Raw genomic sequence first — 25,903 nt, forward strand, 5'->3', positions numbered from 1 at the left:
CAAAGTAGGATCATCACACTCACCTTTCGCTTTAAACTTTACAACACTGCCATCAACAACAGTGATTAAGCCTGACACCGCGGCTCCAGAAGAGGCCCGGAGCGTTTCGGGATCCTCGGAGACCTTCCAGCTGATGAGAGCGGTTTGACAGGTCTGTTGTGAGGCTGTCAGGCGAGGCTCGTACCCGGAAACGCGGCGCGTCTAGTTCACACAATCGAGCCAGCGCAGCATCCGGAACAAGGGCGATCCTGCCTTCAAAATAAAAGTACGTCATTTGAAATTGGTTGTCCATGAATCCATATACAGTACATTAGCAGTGATGGACTGTAACTCAAGAACTGTAATGATTTGTTATGATCTTTTTTGCATTTCAAAGGCAAATATTGTAGCCTATAGTTTTACTCCACTGCATTACAGATTCATATTAATAAATATTATCAACAAACTTATATACGGTATTAAAACTAAATATTGTAATTTAGCCTACTGTTTTGTATTACAATACAACTTTCTGCATCAACATTTACAATCCAATATGCATTATTATGAAAGGAGCCATTCTGCCTGTGCCTGATACATACTTTCCCCTTTGAATGCAGGACTTTTACTTCATCAAGAGATGATTGTATTAATTAAGCCCACCACATCAGTGTGGATACCAAAGGGATTATATTGTACAGCTGGATGTCCTTGCAAATCAATACATAAATACACAAATATGTTAATGTGGTAGGAGAAATATTTAGACCATGCCAATACAACAATTTAATTGTGATTGTTATAATTCATTCAACTACAGACAAAATGGTCAAATATATAGGCAGGTTGATTTATTAGATAGGAAATAAGATAAAATAGTCTGATGTGGAATTTAAATGGTCAAAGATTAACTCATCTTAACTGCTTATTCTATTGTTTGGTAGTTTATATGATCTTCAACATTTCAATGTGAAATCTTCTCAAATGGGCTAAATTGTGTGAGAGTAAAAGGTAACAATCAATATTTTTCAAGCTAGTTTTTAAAATGACTCAAATATAGTACATGGGTGAATTAATAATAATATAATAATAACCATAATTTAAAAAAAAAATCCCCTCACTAACCGCCGGAAGTCGTATTTCTGTTGGCGCAGCTAGCTTGATCCTCCGCTCCGGAAAAGCAGCGAGTTGCAGCGAAACGTAACGACTGAAGAGAGAGAGAGAGAGAGAGAGAGAGAGAGAGAGAGAGAGAGAGAGAGAGAGAGAGAGAGAGAGAGAGAGAGCGAGCGCGAGCGCGTGGAGGAGAGAAGGAAGGAGGATGATGGGAGCGAATATTACCCCCTTTAAGTGACCCATATCTTACAGTAGACCTACTTATTATCGGCTGGTTCTCGTTCTCGAGGACTTTTCTCCACCAAGATGTCGGCGTCGGCAATTTTTATCCTCGACCTGAAGGGAAAGGTAACGTTAAGTTTGTGGCGACTTGTTGGGGGGGAAAGTTGACATGGGGGTTTATCGACGACACGCCTGCTTAAAATTAATCCCAGAAATGGAAGGATATTCATTTCTTTTGTATCGGCGTAGTAATGTAGCAACTGTAACGTCACGCTTCCTGTAACTGTATGTGCGGTCACGTCAGACAGGCAGGAATCAGAAAGAGAGGCTCAACTGGCCAAACTCGTTCCACCGATGTTGAGTATAAACAGAGAGCTTGTTCGTGTGCAGCGATGCGGCCGGTGTTCTATACGTGATGCGCCCTGTTTCAAAGTTTCAGACTTTTTACAGCCTAAAGGCTATCTTAGAAAATGAAAGTGGCTTTCTAAATACAATTAGTTCATTTGACATGTTGCCAAAATTGTGTCTGGACATGAGGTTGAATGAGGTTGCAAAAACAACAGTTCCAACACCCACAGATATTCAGTAAACTCTCAGAAGCCTAAGAAAACCAGCAACTACTTACATTTCCTATACATTCATATTTCATATCCTATCTCTTTAGGTGTGGATGTTTGACTTGGGCTCTGCAAGCACATGAGCACATTTATTTCAATTTTCTGGCATTTATAGATTGGACAACTTATTGAAGAATTTTAATTGGATAGTTTCATGCTAATGAAAATAATCCTTGCATCGCTGATTATGTGAAAACAAGAATGTTTAATCAAATATATATATATATATATATATATATATATATATATATATATATATATATATATATATAAAATGCCTTTGAATTAGATGTGTGTGCAGCAGTTTGAGTGAAAGGCGTTGAATGAAAGAGAGTTTTACTACGGAGGTTAGGCTAATTTATTTGAGGGAATTGCTGAAGAAGCCTTATATGCTTGTCAACACCCAACAGGGAGCAGGATCAGTCCTTACAGCCTGGATATCTGATTGTACAGATTAAAGGTTTTCTCTTATATCTGTCTATCTCTGCCCTGGGGCAAGTCAGTAGCTCTTCCCCTTCAATCCCTTCCCCCCCTCTATCCTGATCAGGTGAGGTCCTCTGTCCACTACTGAACTAAAATACAGAACTGGGTTGAATTTTTAGTGAACATAATTATATAGGCAAATCTTGTAGATATTAAGCCAAACCAATTGTGTCGCTGAAAACACACAGCTGCTACAGAAGCCAGCTCCCATGTCTTGCATTGATCCTTCCACCCTGAGGCCCCCTCCCCCTCTCAAGTAGTAGCTCCTGCCCTGTGAGTGTAGAGACGCTTGCATTAGTGCGTTATTCTTGCTGAATTAGAAGTCTTGAGCGACAACAAACTTCTAGCTGTTTAGAAAAAGAGGCACTGTGAGCGCGCACAATGTTAAATGGTGGCAATTGATGGACCAACTCAGTCGTCTTTTTGCAGCCTTCAATGTGCCATTCATCTAGTGAGCATTTAAATCCCGACAGGCCCGTGGCTCTAAACTACCCTTCTTCTTCTTCTACTCTGCCATATTTTTCTCTGAGGAATAGTGTACTAATGCTAAAAAGATCTGTGCTGTGATTGTTTTCCCAACTGCTGCTGACAACAAACTGACAATAGATTTGCTTTTCATAAAAAATTTTTTCAGCACCAGTTTGCCTTGATACTTTTCCAGTGAGCGTTTTTTGGTTGCCGTTGGCCTTTAGAGATCAGCAGCGAGTGGTTCCTATTGATTTCACACTGTTAACAGTCACTGATTGCCTTGTGTGTCCCAATAACTAAGTGCCTGGAATGAGAATACCTTTAGTGATTTTTAAGGCCACCAGTGGCTTTAAGAGAAAACATTTAGTTGTTGTTTTGTGTGTGAAATTCAAGTAAAACAACACTGATGGGGATTCTTCTGGATTTAATAAACGATGGAAAGCCATAGTTACAAACTATCTTAATATGTACTTTCTGTTTTTTTGTCTTTCTCTCTTGTACTATAACCTATTGTGATGTAAACCCCTGTACTTGCCATCATGTATTAATATCACATCATCAATGTCACGGAGGGATATAGATGTACTGTAATGATATTAAGGGTTCCTATATGCCAACACAACTTACCAAAATATTGTTATCAGACAGTGTGGCTCTCACATACACTCACAGTGGAATTTAATGAGACCTGGATTATTAAGTAGCTGCGCTGTGCTGTGGGGCACGAAATATGCTAACTGTTTGTGTGAGGTGTTCTGTTTGATGTGTTGTGCCTCTTCTGAATGTACAACGCTATCTGATGTTGTCCTTTATAAACTGAGTAGAACTGACACACATTCAAACCAACGTGGCACGACAACGTTGACTCTTTAATGTCCTGAAGGTGAAACACACACTATTCTAAATGAATTGTGATCGTAATTGTCCCACCTTCCAGCCTCATACAGTATGTATAGTCACAGGATGAACCTGCAAGCTTGCAACTCCCCTAACATCTCGCTGTGCTGGTATCCTCACATCCAGGTAACTGCTGACTGAAATGGCTCTCGTAAACAAGGCTGCTGTAATTTACAGGATACAGAAATATACAGACAATGAGGAGTTAGAAACAGCAGAATTACAGAGCAGGCAATAACGCATATGTCAAGACTAGTTCTCATCATAAAAGTGTTTGATTTAATCTTATTGAATTACTGGAAAACAACCTCATTGGTGTATTTTCTTCAGCAGAAACTAGCCTTGTCCTTTACAAATGATTACTTCCAACTCAGAGGTTTCAAGTGTGCACATGACTGCAACATCGGGGGCCCTGATCTTTGAAATAATGGAGGCACCGATATGCAGTGTTCATCTTTTGAACCTTAAACGAGGTTCTTTAGGCGCACAGTAAGTGCAGTGTGAGTTGTGAATATGTATTATGTTGTTGTGAACCCTTTTTTAATTTAACAATGGTGCATGTTAATCTAACCAACAGCAAAATATCAATACAATATCAAAGTTTACTTACAGAACTACAAAGTGAAGATTTGTCCAACCTCGTTCTGTCTCTAGTGACCTCTGACCTCTTTGTGCTGTGGTATCTGTCTCCTCTTACAGAAGCCGAGCAGTGGCCTGTCCCTTTCTTTTTTTCTCCCCCAGATTGCTTTACTTTCCTGACATTTCCTTTTTGTTTATTTCTCATTTCCTCCCGTCTTTGTTGCATCTGCCTCTGTGTGACCCCTGCACCACACACTCGTCTGTAAAGGAAAGGGGGAAGCCTTTGTGTGTGTGCATGTGTGTGTGTGTGATCTGGATCCCTCAAGCGTAGACACTTTGATCTCTTTCTTCAATTCACTATGTGTGTCCGGACTCCAGCAAGACTGCTGAGTCATCTTGTTGCAAGTGTGTGTGTGTGTGTGTGTTAGGAAGTGTGTGGTGGTTTCTCAGGGCTATATGAAGTGAAACATCAACAGTATGTCAAAAATATTTTATAATACATTGAGATTCTGTGGTGTAAACATGTAGGCCTTTCTTTCTGTCAATTTTGGTAAATGAATATTAGCCACTTTAAATCCATGACATAACACAAAGGCCATTTTTTTTCTACATGTGCTTTTCTCTTTATTGTGCATGTATTATTTTCAGCGCATCCACAATGGGATTTGTTTGCTTGCAGTTTTGCAAGGCAGAAATATCAAGTTCTCTCATGACACAAGAACTCAACAAGAACTCACAAGAACAGAATGCATGTGATCAGAAGAGGCTCTATTTTTAGTATTGGGAAAGGCTGCAATTATAAACGTGTTTATAAGTATTTGGCTAGCTAGCTTGCTAGCATTTAAAATCCCACACCCACGTTTTGTTTCTTACAAACGGGTTCTCGCTCTTGTTAGAGGGTTGTAGAAAGCCTTCCTGGAAGATGCAGACATTCACGAACAAAGACTGTCAGGCTCACGGGCAGGTAGACTCAGGGAGGCAAACCCAGACTCAGGCAAAAGGTTCAAGGCGGTTCATTAAAGCAGGCTCAATACACGGCAGATCAGTCTAACAGGCAAAGGTATCCAAAAACACTAGGCTAACTCGAGGGTCAAAGTATGAAAAAGATCAAAAACATGAGAGATGATAAACAAGGGAAACCACTGGGAGGCTCACACTGCGAGGGGAGACACACCTTGAATACACTATGAGGGGAAGTTAATCAGTCACACATTAGGGCGGGGACCAGCAATCACACAAGTGGGAAGCTATCAAAAATAAAACAGGAAGTACATGTACACAAAGAGAAAGTATCTAACTGACAGATATGAAGACGAGATATGAAAGTATACAGCAGCCTGTGTACAGCCATGTTAGCACCATTTTTTCTTGGCATTTTAGATATATGCAGATAATAGAGTATTTTAGAACAGGCACCTAACCAAAACTCATTCAAAAAACCCATTGTCTTCAAGATTAGTGAACCTGATGTATAACAATGTTAACTCATTCCCAGGTTTTAGGACTCATTCCCGTAGGACTCCTTCACTGGCATTTAAGACTAAGGCTGATGGGAATGACATTCATTTTGCAAGTATTAAGTCATAAACCAAAGTATTGGATTGATGTTGGTGCAAAAAAGTCAGAGCATCACCAAATACTATTATTTTAATTGATGGGGATGTAAATGTATGGATCATATATAATTGCGATTGATCCAGTCTTTGTTGAGATATTTCAGTCTGAGCCCGACAGATTAATATTACCATCCATAAAGCCATGCTGTCAGCGTGGCACCTTTTTTTTTTGCCGTTCCTTCAAACCTGAGAATCACTCAGGCTCTTCTTAAGTCTGCATAAGCTCCTGTTTCATGTTGAGAAGGTGGTCATTCATCATTCATCATTCGAAGTTGGCAACACAGTTTGCACATTTCCTTGTGAGATGAACCTCGAAAGTGGTGCTGTCTCCCCTCCATGAGGTCAGGGTTTGTAGTCAGTCAGTGGCCCTTGAAGCATGTTTAAGCTTGAGTGCTCAGGTTCGGTATCTCGGGCCAAAAGCTATAAACATTTAATGACTGTGTAGAGGCTCCATAATAATGTCTCCTGCCTCTATATTTTCTTCTTTATATTGCGGCTCCAGGTGCTCATCTGCCGTAACTACATGGGGAACATGGACATGAATGAGATTGACCACTTTATGCCCATCCTGATGAAGAGAGAAGAGGAGGCTGAGATGACGCCTCTGGTCACCCACGGCTCCTCACACTTCCTGTGGATCAAACACAACAACCTCTACTGTATCCATTTGAGCGTATATGTCTGTCCTCTTTAATGTCACAGCTTCACCATCAGTCACATCTGCAGAGAAATGAGTAAAACTGTAACCTCAAACACGTATAGCTGAATATCCCCAGAGCTCTCTGCAGCTCCATAAGAAGTCCTGCGGTTCTGCTCTCAGCAGCTTCTGTTTCATCATGTTGTGTTTCACAGCCAGTTGAAAAATTGAACATAGATTCACTGTGATGTGTTATGCACTGTATAGCCACCCTTAATGCGAGATTGGGCAGTCAAACTTTCTTACACATTATTAATTCAGCATGATACTGCAGTTGTGAATAAGTGGTATTCCCCGTGCACTGCATTAGACAACTGAGCTGTTTTACCCCCCTGTGGCCATGTTCTCAATTGCCTGTGACCGTGATGCATTCTATCTCTAACTTGATTTCGTTGCGTTCCTCTTACGTGTGCATCTGTCCATTTCTGTAGATGTGTGGATATTTCTTAACAGTGTGATGTTCAGTGGTGGCGATGACGAAGAAGAATGCCAACGCTTCCCTGGTGTACTCCTTTCTTTATAAAATCGTCCAGGTGTGTGTATTTCTTCACATCTACATGGTGCTTCTAGTTGTGTTATCAACCCACTCAGCCTGATTGAAGTGGCGTTAAGTGACCACTTAAGAGCTGTTATGTTTAAACCGAGGTGGCATGTTGAACGATTTTAATAGAGGCCAATCAGAAATTCGTATTCTCAGTGATTTTTTCATTGTAGAGACATTTACTGTGATTCTTGTGATTTGATTGTCAAACGACCAGCGAACGAGACAACATGAGGAGCAACTGTTTTTTCATTGGCTGCTGCTTGGCTGCATGTATCCATCCAATGCCGTGCTTTTGAGAAAAAAACATCTTACTACATGTCTTTGCTTTGTTAATATGGCCAGCAGATGGCATAAATGTGCACTTTCACAAACAATACACCGTGGGAAATAGGCATGAAAGTACAGCCAAACCTTTATACATGTTTATCACATTGTATAACATATTATACAGCTACTATAATATAACCTGCAGTGATTGTCTAACTGCGTCTACCTGTTTGTGTACGTAGGTATTCAAGGAGTACTTCAAGGAGCTGGAGGAGGAGAGTATTCGTGACAATTTTGTGACTGTGTACGAGCTGATGGACGAAGTGATGGACTTTGGTTTCCCTCAGACTACTGACAGCAAGATCCTGCAAGAGTAAGAAAACAATAAGGATTGACATGTCTTGCCTAATAATAATTTGAGCTAGTATTGAACACGTAAAAGGGGAGTAGTTACTGTACAATTATTTTTATATATATATATATATATATATATATATATATATATATTACATTTGACAAAACTTGGATAAATTATTTGCACTGGGTTCAGCCATTTTTAATTGTAGGATTAATCTGGCTGATGCAGGTATCAGGTTAAAGGTTCAAACCCTCAAAGTCCGTAATGGCACTTGAGTCGGACTGATTTAAATGTAACCACATTAGCTCAAGAGGTACCCATACCAGGGAACACAACATGAACATGAGAGTGCCATTTGCTTTTTTTTGTTTGTTTTTCATTCAACAAAGTACAGCTGGTGACAAAGTGAACTGAAGCAACTACTATTCTTGGGTGTTCAGGGTTGTTTTGCTTTGTCCCTCCCTCCAGAGAGGCATTTGTTTCCAGGGAAAGGCTCAATGTTCACTTCCATGGCTTCTGTGTGCACATGATCAGCTTTGCTTCTATTAAACCGAAACTTGAAGTTTGAAGTGTTCAATTTGTCCGCTACAGTTTCCAATATTAATGTCTCGAAAGTGATTTTCTATTTATTTATTTTTTGTTGGTGGTGTGATTAATGGTTAATTCTGTGTGATGTTTGTGCACCGAAGCTTGGCTGAGATAGTGCGTGTGTGTGTGTGTGTGTGTGTGTGTGTGTGTGTGTGTGTGTGTGTGTGTGTGTGTGTGTGTGTGTGTGAATAGGGCTGATAATTACCAGGCTCCTATTGGCACTCAGACACAATGACACCATCAGCTGGACACACTTGAGACTCTCAGACAGAAAAGCCCTCCTCTTCTCTTCTCTAAGGAGACACGCTCTTGTTCGTACACACACACACACACACACACACACACACACACACAGAGTAGACACACAAATTTGCCTTGTCTCTATGTCTGCAACTATTCCAGCTCTCTGACCTTTTCATGACCAACCCACAACAAATATGCAAATATGCTTACAAATTCCCGTACATTGTAACACTAACTACCTGGTGAAATTATGTGTGTGTTTGTGTGTGTGTGTGTGTGCGCGTGGGAGAAACTTAAGTGAGACTGCAGGGATGCATGTAAATGTGTTGATGTGTCTTCCTAAGAACCTTCATGGATGTGTGTGTGCGTGTTTGTTGTGATTGCTATTGTTATGCTAATCCATCAGTTTGCTGCCAACGCTGCTTCCAGATCCTTTAATTAGCATTTCTGAAAAGAATCACAGCAAAACAGAACAAACAGAGAAGCAACCAACCCAATGCCGACCTCTAGCCCACTCGTCACCCCCTTTTATCTCTCAGCACTGTCAGACCTTGCCACCTGTCAACGTGCGTTCAAGCCCCTCTAAGTGATAAGAACGGGGACAGTAAACCAGAGGGAATAATTTGCCTCAATCCGTCAATCAATCTAAAACGTGTTGATTTAGCTCTTTTTGTTGACATGAAATTTACAGTTGGACTGAAAACAAGAGCCTTCAGTTAGTATTCTGGCTCTGTATGTTCAGGAGGCTTTGATTGGTTCCAGCATCAACAGCCAACAGACACAGTAAAGGTCTAGAAAGAGATATTTCCCTCAGGAATGGGTAGCGACCAAAAATGGAGCAAAAAGAGTTGTAAACACTGTACTTACACAATCATTAGATGGACAGAAACACAGCTCCAATTGAATTATAATCCCGTTACTGCTGGAACTTAAATTTAAAAGATGATGATATCACCCACAAGTGGTAAAAAACCCCAAACAGTTATTGAAGGTTTAAATAAATTAAATGAAAAAAAGAAGAAGAATACAACGGTTATTTGAGCAAAGAAATCTGGTTTATTCAGTCCTTTGAGATCAAATACTTTAAACGGTTTAATCAATGACAAAGATAAAGAATATATTTGATTACCGGAAACAATCCAGCAATCTGGAAATGAGTCGGGAGCAAGATGGACACATTATTAATACATATGCTGTTTAACCTTTGCAGCCCATCTCTCAAATTAGAAACTGCATATGGAGCAGATAACATTCCCGCTGCTGTAGCTGCTGAAAAGAAAGACTATACAGACAAACATGGGACATCATACATGACAGTGTCAAGATGCGCAAGCACAATATCATTCCAAAATTAGCACCATGTCTGCATTAACTCAATCTCAGCTGTGGTACCAGTTTACCCACCTTGTCGCAGGCAGATTTTGTGAGAGCTGCAGAATTTTCATACAGATAGAGCCACAAAAAAAGTAATTTATGTGATGTTATGAAAGTGGCATTGCTACTTTGTTTGCTCTTTTGCTGGCCGAGCACTTTTTCCAATATATTTTTTGTAAAAGAGGAGCTTGAGGACAGCGGATTTGTGTGGAACATTGGGTCAGCGTGTGGTTGACTCTGGGGGGAAATGCTCATGCCTCTGGAGGAGAAGAAAGGGTGAGGGGCAGCTGAAAATAAGAGATGGGAAATGGGGAAGAGATGAGGTCAGAAGAACAGACACAGCGGGAGGGGGGGGGAGAGATTACCTCAGAGATAATCCAGTTTGGATCACTGTCAGTCGGTGTCTTTTTATTTGTGTTAGCGGTTTGAAATAGTAGCGCACATTTCTCCTTTAAACAAGTGGATGAAAATGAATGTAAGCAGATCAATAATTAAATAATAATAATTAGATAATAATTAGAGATTTGTAATCCACTTTTCATTCGGTGAATCTCTGAGTGCTTACATTAAAATAATTTAAAAGAATAATAATAAAATAAGCATAAAAGCATATATAAAAACAAACATTGCATCATAACACAGGGGGGCACAATTCAGCAGCCTTTGTAAATAAAAAGGTTTTCAGGCCTGCTTCAAAGGCACACGGCTGCAAAACATCCGTATCCTGTCCTTTTGTGATATTATCCACTTCTTGGCGGCAGGTTCAAGTGCAACAGCACAGAATGTTTATAATGTGGTGTCTACAGCACCATTTGTTTTCTTGGAAGGCCCACCTCGGTTACTGTACAAAACATCTTGCCCCAGACATTATATTCCAGGGCAAATTTGGTGGCATAGAAGACAGCTCTGCAGTGGAAACATGGCCAATAGAAGTAAACAGGGGGGCAGGGTTGAAACAGGCTTGATTACATGTTGTTTACCTGAGTACAGCTTCCTCCTCATGACAGTTATTTATCCCACATGAAGGGACAACCTGTGAGCAGTACCGTGAAGTGAAGGAGGGGATCAATGGCTGGATCAAAAGACAGACAAAAAATATATCTTCTACTAACTATAATGTATAAATAAAGCAAGGACACTTATTATTGATTGCACCAATCAATATTTTATAACAACAATGGATCAAATGCATACATGTAGTGTGAGAAATAAGGGAGGGGGACTCCCAGTAATGATCCAGTCTTTGAAGCATCCAAACCTATTTAAGCTGTTCTCCTGGGGGCTCAAACCCCTTGAAGACACTTGATGCTTGAACAATGCTTTAAAGTTTCGAATCATGTAAGAAATGCATGTATGTCATCATATCATGATAGATGCACTGGGTTCAATGGGTTCATGCAAATCTCCCTTTTTATATTATATCCACAAATAATCTTCACAACACATGAATACCACGCATTTTAATTTATTCATCACCCTTTACAGGTGTTAGTCTTTAAAGAGAGACATTAAGAGATTAATCATTATTTAACACTGCAGCTGTTTCTTGAGATATTTCTCCGAAACTGGAAATTCCCGTCTCTGTCTCAAGTGGCTTAATGAGGATTATGACCTCATGGGTATTCAGGCGTTCCACTCAGCAGGATTACAAACTGAATTTGGAAACGGTTCGATGCACATTAAAACTTCTTTCTGCTCTTCGTCTCTTCCAGGTACATCACCCAGCAGGGTCATAAATTAGAGGTCGGGGCTCCTCGACCTCCTGCCACCGTCACCAACGCTGTGTCTTGGCGGTCAGAGGGCATCAAGTACAGGAAAAATGAAGTTTTCATGGACGTCATTGAGTCAGTAAATCTACTGGTGAGGATGATTTTTGCTTTGTCAAAATTAATACAAATGACATAAAAACAAAATCAGCAAAGAGGCATGTATTTTGGATAACATGCATCATCTCTTATCATCCTATTCATATCACAACATTTTACAATGTCATAAAATATAATATGATACTATTATATTGATGATTATTGATGATTAGGAACTATTTTCTTTTATTTGAATTCACAAGAAGCAAATGCAAACAGATACATACTATAGATAATAGATAATAGATGTTGATAATAATTAATATATTATACAGTCAGTTACTGTGTATGTTTTACTATAAATGTGTGTGTGTGTGTGTGTGTATATATATATATATATATATATATATATATATATATATATAAAATATATATTCCTATATTCCTATTCCTATTGAAATGCATCAGTAATCACATTTGACCAGGTGCAAAGATTACATAATATGTTCTAATTACCCAGGTGAAATGGATTCATTTGTTTGGTGCTATAAAAGACAAGGCATTTGCAAAGTTTATCAACTTTATGGGCGACCCTGTATATAGGATGAATGCACAGTAACATTTCGATACATATGAATGACTTTTAATCTTACAAACTCCAGTTTCAGTTTTACATTCTTTATCAACATCATTATCATCCATGTTTTATCCATCAAAAAAACAGTCAAAGTGCTTCCTTGAGCCTTACTGGGTGCATCAGTGACTTTGTCAAAGATTCTGGCACGCTTTCACTCATTTCAGTCTCTTTCCTTGAATTGAATTGCTCAGGAAACTGTCTCTGATATCAACAATCCTCTTTTCTATTTTCATCTCAGATTTTGTGGTGTTTGTGTTTATCCATTGTGTGCAGTGAGGAGTGGCTCAAAAAGTTGTATATTTCAGAGGTTTGTCAGTAATTTAAGCAGACAACGTACGTTCGTCCGAATAATTGTAAGACCATTTAGAGGAACGTGTTATATGTTCAACTGAGGAACACAGACAGGAGTTTTAGTTTCCTGCAACCAAAGAAGCAGAACAGACATGAACAGAATGGTATCTGGCTGCTACTTCCTTTTCTGTGACTAGGGGCCGTTTTGAAAATGTTTTTGGAAGTTTCAACACCTTGCTCACATTGCTCAAGCTGCAAGCTTTTCTGTTTTTTCTGTTTTTTTAATCTTTGCTACTGATTAATATTGCATCATTATTTAAGCAACACATTTGTATTTTCTAACAGTAAAGCTTGTTTACTGATATAATTGCTGATAAGTATTTAAAAGTGCGATCACATTGCTGTTCTCCAAGCATGAATTAATGAATCCCTTGTTTATTGCCACGCTTTGCTCTGCTGTCTACAGGTGAACGCCAACGGCAGCGTCCTGCGTAGTGAGATAGTGGGCGTCATCAAGCTCAAAGTGGTCCTGTCCGGGATGCCTGAACTCAGGCTGGGTCTCAATGATAAAGTGCTGTTTGAAATCACAGGCAGTAAGTAACAGTGAGTCATACATGTCTTATATTCTGGAAATTAGAGAAGCAATAGAGTTGACTTGAATCACGTTCAACTAATATGAGATAATTATACAAGTAAAGTTATCTCTTAACCCACATACCACCCGGTAGCTGCTGATGTACCTGAGGGGCTATATGCACCATTGCACCATTTCATTCCCTCAGGTAATGCAAGGCACAAAGCAGTTTAATTTGGATGATTCTGGAAAAATTCAATATTTTATAGTTTAAATGTGGTGGTATGTGTGAACGTAGCATCAGCCAGCATCACAAGTTTATCTCATTCTCCGTCTTCCCCTTTAGTGACACTTAAAACTGGTATCGGCACAATGTATTTCACATACTGAGCTGACAAACTGATATGCTTGAGTGACAGAGGTGAATATTTTGCATGGTTTTCTTATCTTGAGCTGCCTGATACTTGTAAACTGTCATCAGGGGACTTTTTATCGTATTTTTAATGAAAATATTTCACCCTAAATAGAAATTGCTTCAAAAATATGCTAGAATTATCCTGAAATGTCAAAAAGTAATTGTAAACACACTACGGGGTTTATGGTGGAGCACTTGCCTTGAACTCCCCCTCAGACTTCCACCTTCACCTCCTCTCTCTGTCTAAACCCCTCACTGCAAATGTCACACTCGGCTTAGCTTTCATCCTTCCTCATCTTCCCATCCCTCTCCTCCTGCTTTTCCAATTTCTCCAATAACATCTCCCACTGCTACATCACTCCTTGTCTATTCCTGCAACCTCTCCCCCTTCCCCGTCTCATCTCCCTCTTTTCCTTCCTCTGGTTTGCCTACATGTCTTCCCCCCTACCATTCCTTGCTCAAGGGGAAAGGCACCATCACTGTCTAGCCTCTTTGCCTCTCAGTTAATCTTCACCCCGGGCTACAGCCCTGAAGATGAAAGGTGAGGGTCTGTGGATATCTTCTTTATACAGCCCACAATCCACCTGCTGTGTTTTGCAGTCTGGGAAATAACATGATCAGATATAACGATCAAACACACACACTCACACACACACACACACACACACACACACACACACACACACACACACACACACACACACACACACACACACTCGTGCTGAATATTTATACAAATATTTAAATGTGTTTCGCCCACTTATTCAGCAGTTTTTTTACATATCATTTCACAGTCATTTGGCATATATTATGTTTGCTTGATCTGTACATTTCAACACAGTTGCATGCAGCTGAAATGTGAGAAAGAGTATAAATCATTGAACACTGCCCTCCACTGGCAGAAGCTCAGAATGATCACAACAGGGAACCAAGAGAAATGTCATCCAAGTGACATTCATTGTATTTTCTACTTTAAAACGGGTGCATGAAATTACCACAAAAAGTAGTTGTTTTGAACATCAGCCAAGATTAACTTTGTGGCCTTCTGCCTAAAATATGTGATAATTTGTAACATTTGCGTACCGGGTCACTTCAGATTAATCACAGTTCCTTATCAGAGGGTTCTGGGTTCTGTTTCTTCCTTAAGATTGTTTTCTGAAACGTTCTGAGCCTGTACGATGACGATATGAGCTGAGATTCAGTTTAATATTATTACCATCAATTAATCTGCTGATTATTTCCCAATGAATTGTCTTAGTAAACAATGGCCTAGGTGACATCTGCAAATTACTTGTCCGATAATCCAAAATGCAGATATTTTTGGTTATTTTTTACGTCTTTATATTTGAAAATGTGGAACCAAGAAATGCTTTTTTGCCGGAAAGATGACTTAAATGATTAATCATCTACCAAATGAAGTTGTAGATTAATTTTCCTTCAAGAAAATAAACCACCGATCGCCACATAACCTGAGCCCTTGACCTTTAAATGCTAAGGAGTCTGTGTTAAACTCTCTCTGGTCGCTTGTGTCGGTGATATCACAGCACTGTAAGATGCTTTGGACAGAAACATTTTCCAAATGCCATTATAAAACGGTTCCCTGTGCCCCCTGTGTCTCTTTTTTTTTTTACTTTGCTCCAGCAGCAGACAGAAAACAGATTAGGTTCCTACTGTCTGCTGCTGTATATTAAAGCAACCTTAAAGGTGAACCACAGGGGACAGCACTGCATCTTCATGTAGATACACAAACACACACACCTGCCTCTTCTTGTGGCCCCTAAGGTCCTAGCAGTGACAGAGTGTCCCATACGACCTTTCTTTCCTGTCTCTCTGATAACGCTGCATGCACGTGTGCGTGCTACTAACATAAAAAACAACCGACCGATCCGCTCTAAAAGGATTCCATGCTTTGCTTGGAGTGCTGTGCTCTCCTGAGACCTGACGTCAGGTACACAAGCGTACACGCAAACGCACATCGAAGCAAAATCAATCGACAAACCGGGCAAGCAACAAGCAAATATGCATAAACCTGCATGCGAGGGAGAGAACAATGAACAGGGAAGCCGCACACACAAATACACACAGGTAGACGCTCGCACCTCTCCTCTCCGACGGTGCCGGTCCAGGGTCGCATTCAGAGCAGGCGAGGCAGGCTTTAAGCTTTCTGTTGAATGGGGGATTCGGCCCACAGGCCTACAGTCTTTACAGCAGTTTTCCTCCACTCAGCACCCACCATTAACCACAGAGGAGGAGGCTTTCTCCAGCAGAATACAGATGCTGCCATTAAGAAGGTTGCACTTTTAAATGCCCATTACAACAGAGGTGCCCATCCTTGAGAGGAATTGTCCAGAAACAGTGTAATTGTGTTTACAGAGAAAAGCATGTACAGCAGCCTCTGTTAGTACTCATGTAGAGTTTTAGAAATGTGGCTTAGATAAAGGGTAGCATGCTGCTTAATTGGTTACCAACCATACTTTTGGAACCAGACTACACTCTCGATTAGTCGCTAAACAGAAATTTAATAAATAAATTAATTATTAGTTGTTTATCAAGCAAAATACCATTCAAATGTGAGGATTTATCACTTTTTTTTTTGAGTATCTGTTTTCCAATCAACTCAGGATTAATGTCGCCCCCTGTGGCTTCTGGTGCCGGTGCAGGTTTTAAACACCTCGACTGACAAATGGATGTGTTCCTAAGCAGTCGTATTACTAATGATGGAGTGGGGAAACAGTGTGACCTCTCCCTGGCGCGAAGACTTCCCTGGAGGCGTATTTCAGAAAATGAGATCATAATAAACGACCTGCATCATTGTAGTAGGTGGATTCGTTTAACAAACAGTAAATCAGCAGCTTTAGACAGAGTTATTGAAAAACACCTCAGGTTTGTGTTTTTATGTTTTTTTTTCTGTCTGATACTGCTACTTACCGTGTCGTATCTGTGTTGGTGTAGGTGTGGATATACTGTATTCGTGAGGCAGCTGATTGGGGGAGAAGATGATGGCACAGTCTGTGTGTGTATGTGTGTGTGTGTAGGAGCTTAATAACTGTTCAGTGGAGGACAAGAAGAGGGTAGATGGTTGTTTTAACACACTGTGTTGGAGAGAGAGGGAGTGAATGTTTGTCAGTCATCATTACCTTGACCTTGATTTCCCCAAAGGCTGCGAAAGACGTTGTGTTTTCTTTGTGTATAATGTGTGTGTGTGTGTGTGCGTGTCAGGAGAGAAGAGTAAGACAGTGGAGCTGGAGGATGTGAAGTTTCATCAGTGTGTCCGTCTGTCACGCTTCGAGAACGACCGCACCATCTCCTTCATCCCCCCCGACGGCGAGAGCGAGCTCATGTCCTACCGCCTCAACACCACAGTGAGTAGGACGGGCAGGCAAACTTCTGTCTTTAACACCTGTCACACCACCTGCACACCAGCAGCACCGAGAGCACGCGTCTCATTCGTCTCACAGTTCGGCGTTCACACAGAGACCATCACAACGTTCATGCCTTTCCCCATGTTCCTATTACACAATATGTGAGACTTTATGTGTTGATTATACCGGATAAACAGAACAGTAGAGAAGATAACATCTATCCCACAATACACATCACATAGTTAGTGTTAGTCCTATAGAACTGTGTCACCATAGTAACATCGGTCATACTGACATGATGCGTCTCAAAGAGAATAAAGTGGGCAGCCAAATTGTGAACTGAGAAAGCTTCTGCTTGATTGTAGCAAAGTATTAACTTTCCACAAGTATGATCCATTCTCACACTAGAAAAGAAACAACATGACTGCAAATGTATGCTACTGCTGCGTTACAATGACACCTCGCATGTTTCCAGACAAATAGCGGTTCAGTTTCAGCCACATGTTGCACTCATGCCGACACGCTGTTCAATGAACCGGAGGACACGTGCGGGGGGGATGGCTGTGCATGAAATCTATGCGATCTGTGAGCTGCCTGAGCAGTTATTGTCTCCCGTGTACAAACACATCTCTCTCCTGTCCACCATGTCACTGGTGATGTGTGTTGCAGTGATGCACTTCAGCTTCTCCGCCCGCCCCTCCGACCTTGTGCGCTCACACTCTCTTTCTGACAGGTGAAGCCTCTCATATGGATCGAGAGTGTGATTGAGAAGTTCTCTCACAGCCGTGTGGAGATCAAGGTGAAGGTAAGGATGAGTGACGCACAAACACAAACACACATACAGAGCACAGCCACCGTATCCACTCATCCAGTCCCTCCACTGGAAACTCCTTGATATTTATGACACATACTTCTCAGGTGGATTTCCGTCGGTTTCAGGCAGTGACGTCCATACAGACTCAAAATACCTCGACCCCCTTCATTTGGATGGGCATGCTCTTTTTTTTTTTTTGTAAAGGTCTCAGATGACATTTGAACTCCGTCCTCTTTCCCCTTCCACAGGCTCGGAGTCAGTTCAAAAGCCGGTCCACTGCCAACAATGTGGCCATTCTGGTGCCAGTGCCCAGTGATGCTGACTCACCCAAGTTCAAGACCAGCACAGGCAGCGCCAAGTGGGTGCCAGAGAAGAGTGTGGTACAGTGGAACATCAAGTCCTTCCCTGTAAGTGTGGAAACAAAATATACACGGTTTATAGTTTTTTTTAAATGTAATTCTTTTGAACATGTTAAAAAATAATAATAATACAAACTAAATAAAGCGTATGAGCAGTAAAAAGGAAAGCAAGAAAAAAGAAAAACAAGAAAAAAAAAGAAAAACAAGCAAATGGGATCCTCAGAATCCTAAGTAATAAATACATGACTCAAAATAATATAGTTAAAACAAAGTAAAAAAAAAACTTTCCTTGTCCTACCCCCTCTTATTTTTTTTAATTATTTATAGTTATTAATCATAAACAGATTAAAAATTCCGTTTGGATCAGTCGATATCTGATATTTAGCTTGTGGGTTGAAACAAATCACAGCAAAACGATAATGAAGAGAAGAAAACAAAAAAAACACAACAACAACAACAACAACAAACAAACAAACAAACAAAAAAAACAGAAATTCAGTGCTCCAGCTTATAGGAATTCAATGTTTTGTTTTTGAAGAGTTTTTTTAGTTTTGATATATTGGCACATTCTTCCACCTCATATAACCTAAACTACAAAAGTATTTTCTATCCTGTTCCACCACCATCGGGTTTTAAAGGCAGTTTTGATGGATTTGTACCTTACTTGGGTATTTATACTTTTGCTACATTAAAATTCAGAGGCATATATTGTACTTTTCATTCTGTATTTATTTCATAAATTCAGTTAGTAATTACTTTGAAGATACACATTAATAAAACAAAATGTAATAAACAAATGAATTGTGGTCAGGTAAGACTTTATTGATCCCTGGGGAGGAAATCACAAGCTACTTTTACTTTTGGATACTAAGTGTATTTCGATGTTCATACTTTTGAACATTTAGTGAATCAAATTTTGAATGCAGGACTCATACTTATAACAGAGTTTAAATAAATCAGAGTACTTCTTCCATCATTGACGATATCTACATAAGCTTTAATCAGTCCCAGAAAACTAAGTTATATTTTCACTCAGACAACTATTAGACAGCAGCAATCTATCACTTTATTGTCTATGCTGCCACCAGAAACCATTACAAGTAAAGAAATGTTTCTAATATCTCCTCTGTAATTAATTATACCTTCATCCTGTCAAAGAGAGTTAAGAATAACTATTTGTGATGACATATTGCTATCCAGCTTGTGTGTGACTCTGCAGCACATTTTCCTCCGTCACTACCAACCTTTGGACCCTATAAAAACCTGCATATTCTCTCAGGAAAGCATATTAAACTTATAATGTTTGATGATGGTTCAAACAAACAAAGATGAATCAGAGGCTTGTTGTGATAAGAGACTGTTAAGCACCCTCATCCACAGTCCTCCAGCCTTAGTTGTTAACAACACTGATCCACAAACATTCCTCTCATATATAAGAAAAGTATATGACATTTAAGAAATTAGTCAATTTGCCGTCAGCTATCTTTCAAAGATTTCTAATTTATTGAGTATGTTACAAAAAACAAGAAATATTTCAAATGAACACCTGTAGGCATGGAGAGGGATATTATTGCCTCCTTTATTAAGGAGAAAACATATTGGTGCTGTAGAATCAGATATTTAGAGGAAAAAGAACTTTATTTTGAGAATAAGATGACAACTTGTTTTTTTGCTGTTGTTGCCAGGCTACTGTCAATCAGCATAGATAAGACCACACCCACAGGCTGATGAAACAGATTTGTTTTTGAGTTTTCTTGTTTTTGTTTTTAACTTTGCTTTAGACATTCATCTGAAATGCTATAGAGAAATAGAGAAATAGTGGTGACTGATTTGCAGAAAGTAACGTTACACAATTACTGGTATGAAGAATGATTAACCAGTTTCTTGTGTTTATAGACAAGATGTGATAGACAGATAAATCCCATAAACTGCTGTAAATCTGATTCAACCTTGTAACACATGGGAGTTGTCCCATGTTTCCATAACTATGAATTCAAAACATTTACAAAGTTTTACAATTTGAAGCTTTTTGAACTCTGAATGTTCTGTTTTATTAGATGCAGTAAAAAATGTGTGGCTTATTGTCTTTCGGTTTCTCTCTGTTTTTGCATGTGAAAGGGTGGTAAGGAGTATATGATGCGGGCACACTTTGGGCTCCCCAGTGTGGACAGTGATGAGCTGGAAGCGAAGAGACCAATCACAGTTAACTTTGAGATTCCTTACTTCACCGTGTCTGGGATTCAGGTTGGGCCCTTTGTTAACACCCTTTACACTCCCTTTTCTTCAACAAATACATATCACAGGCTTAAGGTGCTTCCTGAGTTACATTTTGTCACTATCCTGTCTGTGTTCCCTAGGTGCGTTACCTTAAGATCATAGAGAAGAGTGGTTACCAGGCGCTACCATGGGTGCGCTACATCACACAAAGTGGAGGTGAGAACAAACACACAATTCTCTACAGATTATGATTCTTAAACTCTCTAAATAAGCACCAAACTATCAAACCTAAATTAAAAAAATCTAGGTTTCATCTGTTAGGACGTGGGTTCTAACTTCTTATTTTACTGTGTGTGGGACGTTAGGTGTCAACAAAGAGCCTCCCACACATGGGGGTGTAACTCAAGCCTATAACAGCCTGCAGGGTGCACAGCCCGTTAAGATCGTCAGATACCGCCGCTTTGTCACGACCCTCGGCGTCTGACACGTAACGTTCACGTCCCCTATTTAGCGCTGTCAGATACAAAGTGGCCGTATTTATCGGAGGAGAACAGGTTGTTACATCACTGTGTATTGCTGCTCCTTTCTCTCCGAGGCACACACACACACACGAGCATGGCACCTTCCCGCAGGGCTGTGTGGAGATGTGTGTGTGTCTTTATTTGTGCTCTGGAACCCAACCAGTGGGAAACAATCAGAAAATAACATTTTATTTCTATGATTCACTGCTTTGAGTCAGCCAACCTTGAATGTGTTCACAAACAGCAACCGACGAACGTAACATATTGTGCCTTTTAGCACATAAAAACTCAACGGTTTGTAGTGTTATTAGTGGTTTGATCAGATTTGCTTCTCCTCCAGAGAAGAGCACATTTAAAAAAACAAAACCATTTTTACAGAGAAGTTAAAAATACAATCACATCATTGTAAATATAACGTATTAAACGCAAGGTCAATACCAACATTCCAATGCCCACATTATGTAGGATGTATGAATTTTTAGTTTGTTTTCCTTCAAAACATGATGGGTTTATCATCCAAACCCATTAGCAAATAAGAGGTTCCCCTGAGGTTAAATATGATGTTTTCCTGCAGTGTCAGGATTAGTCTTTCTGCATCACTATTCAGTATGTGGCCCAGGAGTGAACCCAGCTGTATAACATCCATCATATCCATTACCTGGCTCTAACACCAAGAGCCATGAACTCAGGGGCTTAGAATGGATGCCAAGGCTGCTAGCTTGTGGTGAAACGTTCTTTGTTCCTCACTTGTCCAAATGTGAACAGGGCCACTGTGAAGCTAAAAAGAATGTAGTCAAGTTTGTTTAGCAAAGCTGGCACCTGAGCACCGTAGATTCAGTTGATGCCCTGGGAATGAACCTTCCTGCATCTTTCAAACTCAAGTGTGACACCAAGAGAGACGAGCATCAAGAGATGTTTCAGTGTCCGTGGGCTTTGAACTTTCGACACCCCGCCGACACGTTGAAATGTGTTAAAGACGCTACATCTCTTCTTTAAAGACACGCTCGATTTTGGACGGATGACACATATTTGCATATTTCCACATTAGAGTTGAAATACATATAGATGAGATGCTCTTTACTAGCTCACTACTCAGTGGGGGGTCAGATGGAAATGATATGGAGATGGAAGCCCAATACCTCCGCCTCACAAATGAACTTGACTCTTTAACATCCATCAATTCCATTACCTGGATGTCTCAGGCACGAGTCGGGGACCGTCGATGGCTGAATGATGCCAAAAAGGGCTCCCGGGGTGGCACTCAGTGGATGCCGAGGTGACTATCGCCTTGCTGTAACATTAGCAAGGAAGCAAAGGAGGGAGATAGCAAATAGGAGGAGGAGAGTGAGAGAAAGAAGAGTGATGCAGTCGGGGGCGACTGGAGCGAACGCTATCACATTTCTCTTATTGTTACCATCAGCAAGACGGGGAGGAAGGGGGACAGACGACAGCGCTGATCACATTTCACTCATGCAGACACACTCTCACTGATTAAACAATACCCTGATGCTGTAGTCTGACTGTGCTGACTTATTAATGAGTGATTAACATACCGTACTGTACAGCAGTAAGTGACATCTTCACAAGTATCAGGCTGTCCGTGATGAGAATATTATCAGGCAGCTGGCTGTTCAGTGACCCCTGAGTGTTGATGTTGTCACATATGTGTCATATGTTTTCATGTCTGTGAATGTTATACAAAAATGTGTACAAAAGACAGTTTGGATTGGATTTGGGATGATTGCAGAAAATAAGTCCTCTCTTTTCCTCAAGGTTATCTTCACAACCACCTGTATGACTTTTGAAGCATGAATGCTGTCAACAGAAGTAAAAAGCTGACGTCTCATGTTTTTAAGAAATGCAAAAGCTTCAAAATTCACAAATATTATTTACTGACATGTTTTCTAGCGTAGAACTTTAAGCTTGTATTTACCCCAGAACTTATTTCAGGCATCTAACCAAAAACCCATTTAAGAAAAACTTCAAGACGAGGGAACCGGAAGTGCAAAAATGCTGACTCAATTCCAGGTTTTCAGGACTCAATCCTGCAGCACTCTATAGAGGCCTCCACACCTCCGGGAAGGAGTTCTGCAAAGTTTTGATCCCATTTACCCTTAAGCACATTGCTGAGGTGATGATAAGGCTTGGCTGTGGAAGTATTTTCAGCTTTTTAAGCTTATCTCTGCTTTCTGCAAACTTCTACCCCACTCGCTCCTGTTACAGACATGTTGGTGCTGTGGCGTTTAACCCTCAGAGGTCTAGGGCTAAAAGGCATGGAGACAGAGTTTTTGTTATTTGTAATATTACGATGTCAATGTAGTTTTATCTCGAGTTCCTTCCCCAAAAAAAACTCACTATTGCCTAAAAATGCGCTGTAGCATTAATATTTATCTTAACTGGCACTAAAGGTCTCTCCTTAAAACCATCAAAAGTACACAAATATATGTGGAGAGGGGTTTCGCAATGTTGTGTTATCTTGTTATTACACAGTCCCGGATACACATATGGACCACAATAACTCAATACATCTGATTTGTGTAATTGAAGACTGATATCTCACTCATATCCATAATCAATGGGATTTTTAAGAAAATCACCAGTCTTGTCTGAAACGGCAGAGAATTGAACATCTATCTAAGAAAGGACCGGTGTTAAGTATTGGTAATGGGATCTAGTAGAACGCCACTGCAGCCAGTTCATGTGATCCTTGCTGAGGGTTTGGATGGGGCCCATTGGTGGTGATGTGATCTGCAGGAGTGATGAGAGGAGGAAAGCTGTGTGTTAATGCTCCGCTGTTACATTTCTTGGCAGATTACCAGCTGCGGACAAACTAAAGGGCACAGATGCTGCTAGACGAATGGATATTTTTCTCTCTCTCTGTCTGTCTTCCTCTCTCCTCTCTCTGTTTCTTTGGCTCCCTGTCTGCAAAGGACAGCAGAGGTCAAACACAGGAGGACAAAAGAAATGGTTCCCCACCCTGAACAGAAACAAGACATCGTCACGTCCAATAAGACGGAAAAGGCTGTTGCACCTCTGACCTGTGATTTTATTTAAGGGCTCCTCAGGACTCCACAAAAACGTTTAATATATAATAATGAACAGATTATTTTGTGATTCTGTCTGGTTCTGGCAAGCTCTCGTTTTACTCACTGTTAATGCGATATCCCTCAAGGTTAATTTAGAGTAGAAAATACATTTTTAAGCATTTTTTTTTTTTTTTCCATTTTGAAATATTACAAAATGTAGACTTTTGGAGCATTGTGTGTTTTTGGTACTTTGGACTTCTTCACTGAGATGTGTAGCTTTTTAACATGCGAACCAAAATCTTGTAGTGCCAATATACAGTAATTGTAATGGGTCATTGTCTCAAGGGGCCATAAAATTGCAGATGTGTGTTTTTTTCTAAATCAAAAGTGTGCCATGTAATCCATCTGGTTTTATTATTGCTCCATGCAGAATTTTAACCACTGCACCACATCTTGGCCCATCTGTCAGCATCTTTAACTGTAAGAGCGTTTATTCCCCATTTGTTTTGTCCTTAATAACCACTTCATGATCCATATGTATTACATTTTCTCCCTCTCAACGGCATATTTTTTGTAGGAAACTTTATATTATATATTCATTGCCTTAAAAGAATTGCCTATGTATCATCACCTTTAGCGCAGTGAACATAATCCCCAGGGCACAGAAACTAACACCAGCGACCAGATCAATGATTAATAAGGCACAATATTGTCAGAGGCATTGGCAGTGTAACATAATATCGCCGACGTGCTCTCATGGGACCTGTAACCTTGTCCTTGTGCTCGAGATCAGCTTGCAGCTTTGAGGCAGTGACTGAAGGAATGAGCACAGTGCTTTTTTTTTCTTATTTCTATCTGTTGTTTATATTGTACTAGTTGGTCCCCTGTGGAAAATGCATTGAAGGGCAAAACAGTGGTTTGGGAAGTGGGACAAAGGTAAAATCACCAGTGGGATTCTGAGAATATGGACAAATATGTTGAGGTAATTGTTTACCTCCTTTTTTTATGTATCTCGACCTCTCGACCATATACTTCTTCATAGCAGTTTGTGGTGTGATTCACTCCCTCTGTTGTGCATGCATTGCACCGCATCAGTCCAGCCACTAACAGCCAAGAAGTGAGTCCTGTGTCCATGTATTGCATCCCTGCTGTGAAGTACAAAACCTTCCATTCCAATCATTCCATTATCTTGTGTGGGGACATTTTTCTGGCACAAATGAGGATTGTTACGTGTGTTAATGTGTGATTTCATTAATTTATCAACTGCTATTTGTCGATAGGAAGCAAAGGGATATATTTGGAAATAAACAATGTTTTGTATCTTGTTTTTGAATAATACTTTTTATTTTTTTGGAAGAGGATTTTTTATTTTTTTGTAGTTTCTTACTGGATTGTTTCACCAAATAGTGATGGAAAAATAATATGTTCAATTGCTGCTCTGAAGTGTAGCACATGAACAATTTGACTTCCGACAGATCTGCATTGATCGCTCAATATTTAAGCCTAAATATCAAATATAAAGGGAGTTTGATCAGGAACAATCAATGTCAGATTGAACATAATACATTATTTAACGTTTGTTAAAAGTTGAGGAGCACTGAAGTGCAAAACAGCAATAGTTGGAAAATCAGGAAAATGTGTTTGCTTGTGTGTTTGCCATGCGTTTAATGAAAAACCACTTGCATGTTTGTGTGTTAAATATGAAGCTACAGCCCAGTGTGAGCAGAATTCATTTGTAAAAATGTTTCCAAATCAATCCACAATTATGAGAGATATGGCTCATGCCGCTGCAGATCAGAACACTTTAACAACACACTTTTGCGACTTTCGGCCTGGG

The 25,903-nt window shown here is 40.0% G+C and overlaps 1 protein-coding gene across 1 annotated transcript; it reads left to right on the forward strand.

Moving 5' to 3' along the window:
• Positions 1 to 1,247: 1,247 nt before the first annotated feature.
• Positions 1,248 to 25,391, forward strand: ap1m3 (adaptor related protein complex 1 subunit mu 3). Its single transcript, XM_084010827.1, has 12 exons — positions 1,248 to 1,440; positions 6,477 to 6,633; positions 7,137 to 7,204; positions 7,725 to 7,855; positions 11,758 to 11,905; positions 13,245 to 13,371; positions 16,987 to 17,129; positions 17,863 to 17,934; positions 18,192 to 18,350; positions 20,421 to 20,546; positions 20,660 to 20,735; positions 23,852 to 25,391. The coding sequence occupies exons 1-12, from the start codon at positions 1,399 to 1,401 to the stop codon at positions 23,872 to 23,874; spliced, it is 1,272 nt and encodes a 423-aa protein (XP_083866953.1). The 5' UTR covers positions 1,248 to 1,398; the 3' UTR covers positions 23,875 to 25,391.
• The last annotated feature ends 512 nt before the right edge of the window (positions 25,392 to 25,903 follow it).

This window comes from Eutrigla gurnardus (assembly GCF_963514095.1).
Source record: "Eutrigla gurnardus genome assembly, chromosome: 6".
NCBI classification, from domain to species: domain Eukaryota; kingdom Metazoa; phylum Chordata; class Actinopteri; order Perciformes; family Triglidae; genus Eutrigla; species Eutrigla gurnardus.

What these genes read in the sequence shown, in the direction of transcription:
- ap1m3 (XM_084010827.1), top strand. Translation starts at nt 1,399, where the DNA reads ATGTCGGCGTCGGCAATTTTTATCCTCGACCTGAAGGGAAAG. An exon ending in TTCTTTATAAAATCGTCCAG is followed by an intron (nt 7,205 to 7,724) that starts GTGTGTGTATTT and finishes TTGTGTACGTAG; the next exon opens with GTATTCAAGGAGTACTTCAA. An exon ending in GCTGTTTGAAATCACAGGCA is followed by an intron (nt 13,372 to 16,986) that starts GTAAGTAACAGT and finishes TGTGCGTGTCAG; the next exon opens with GAGAGAAGAGTAAGACAGTG.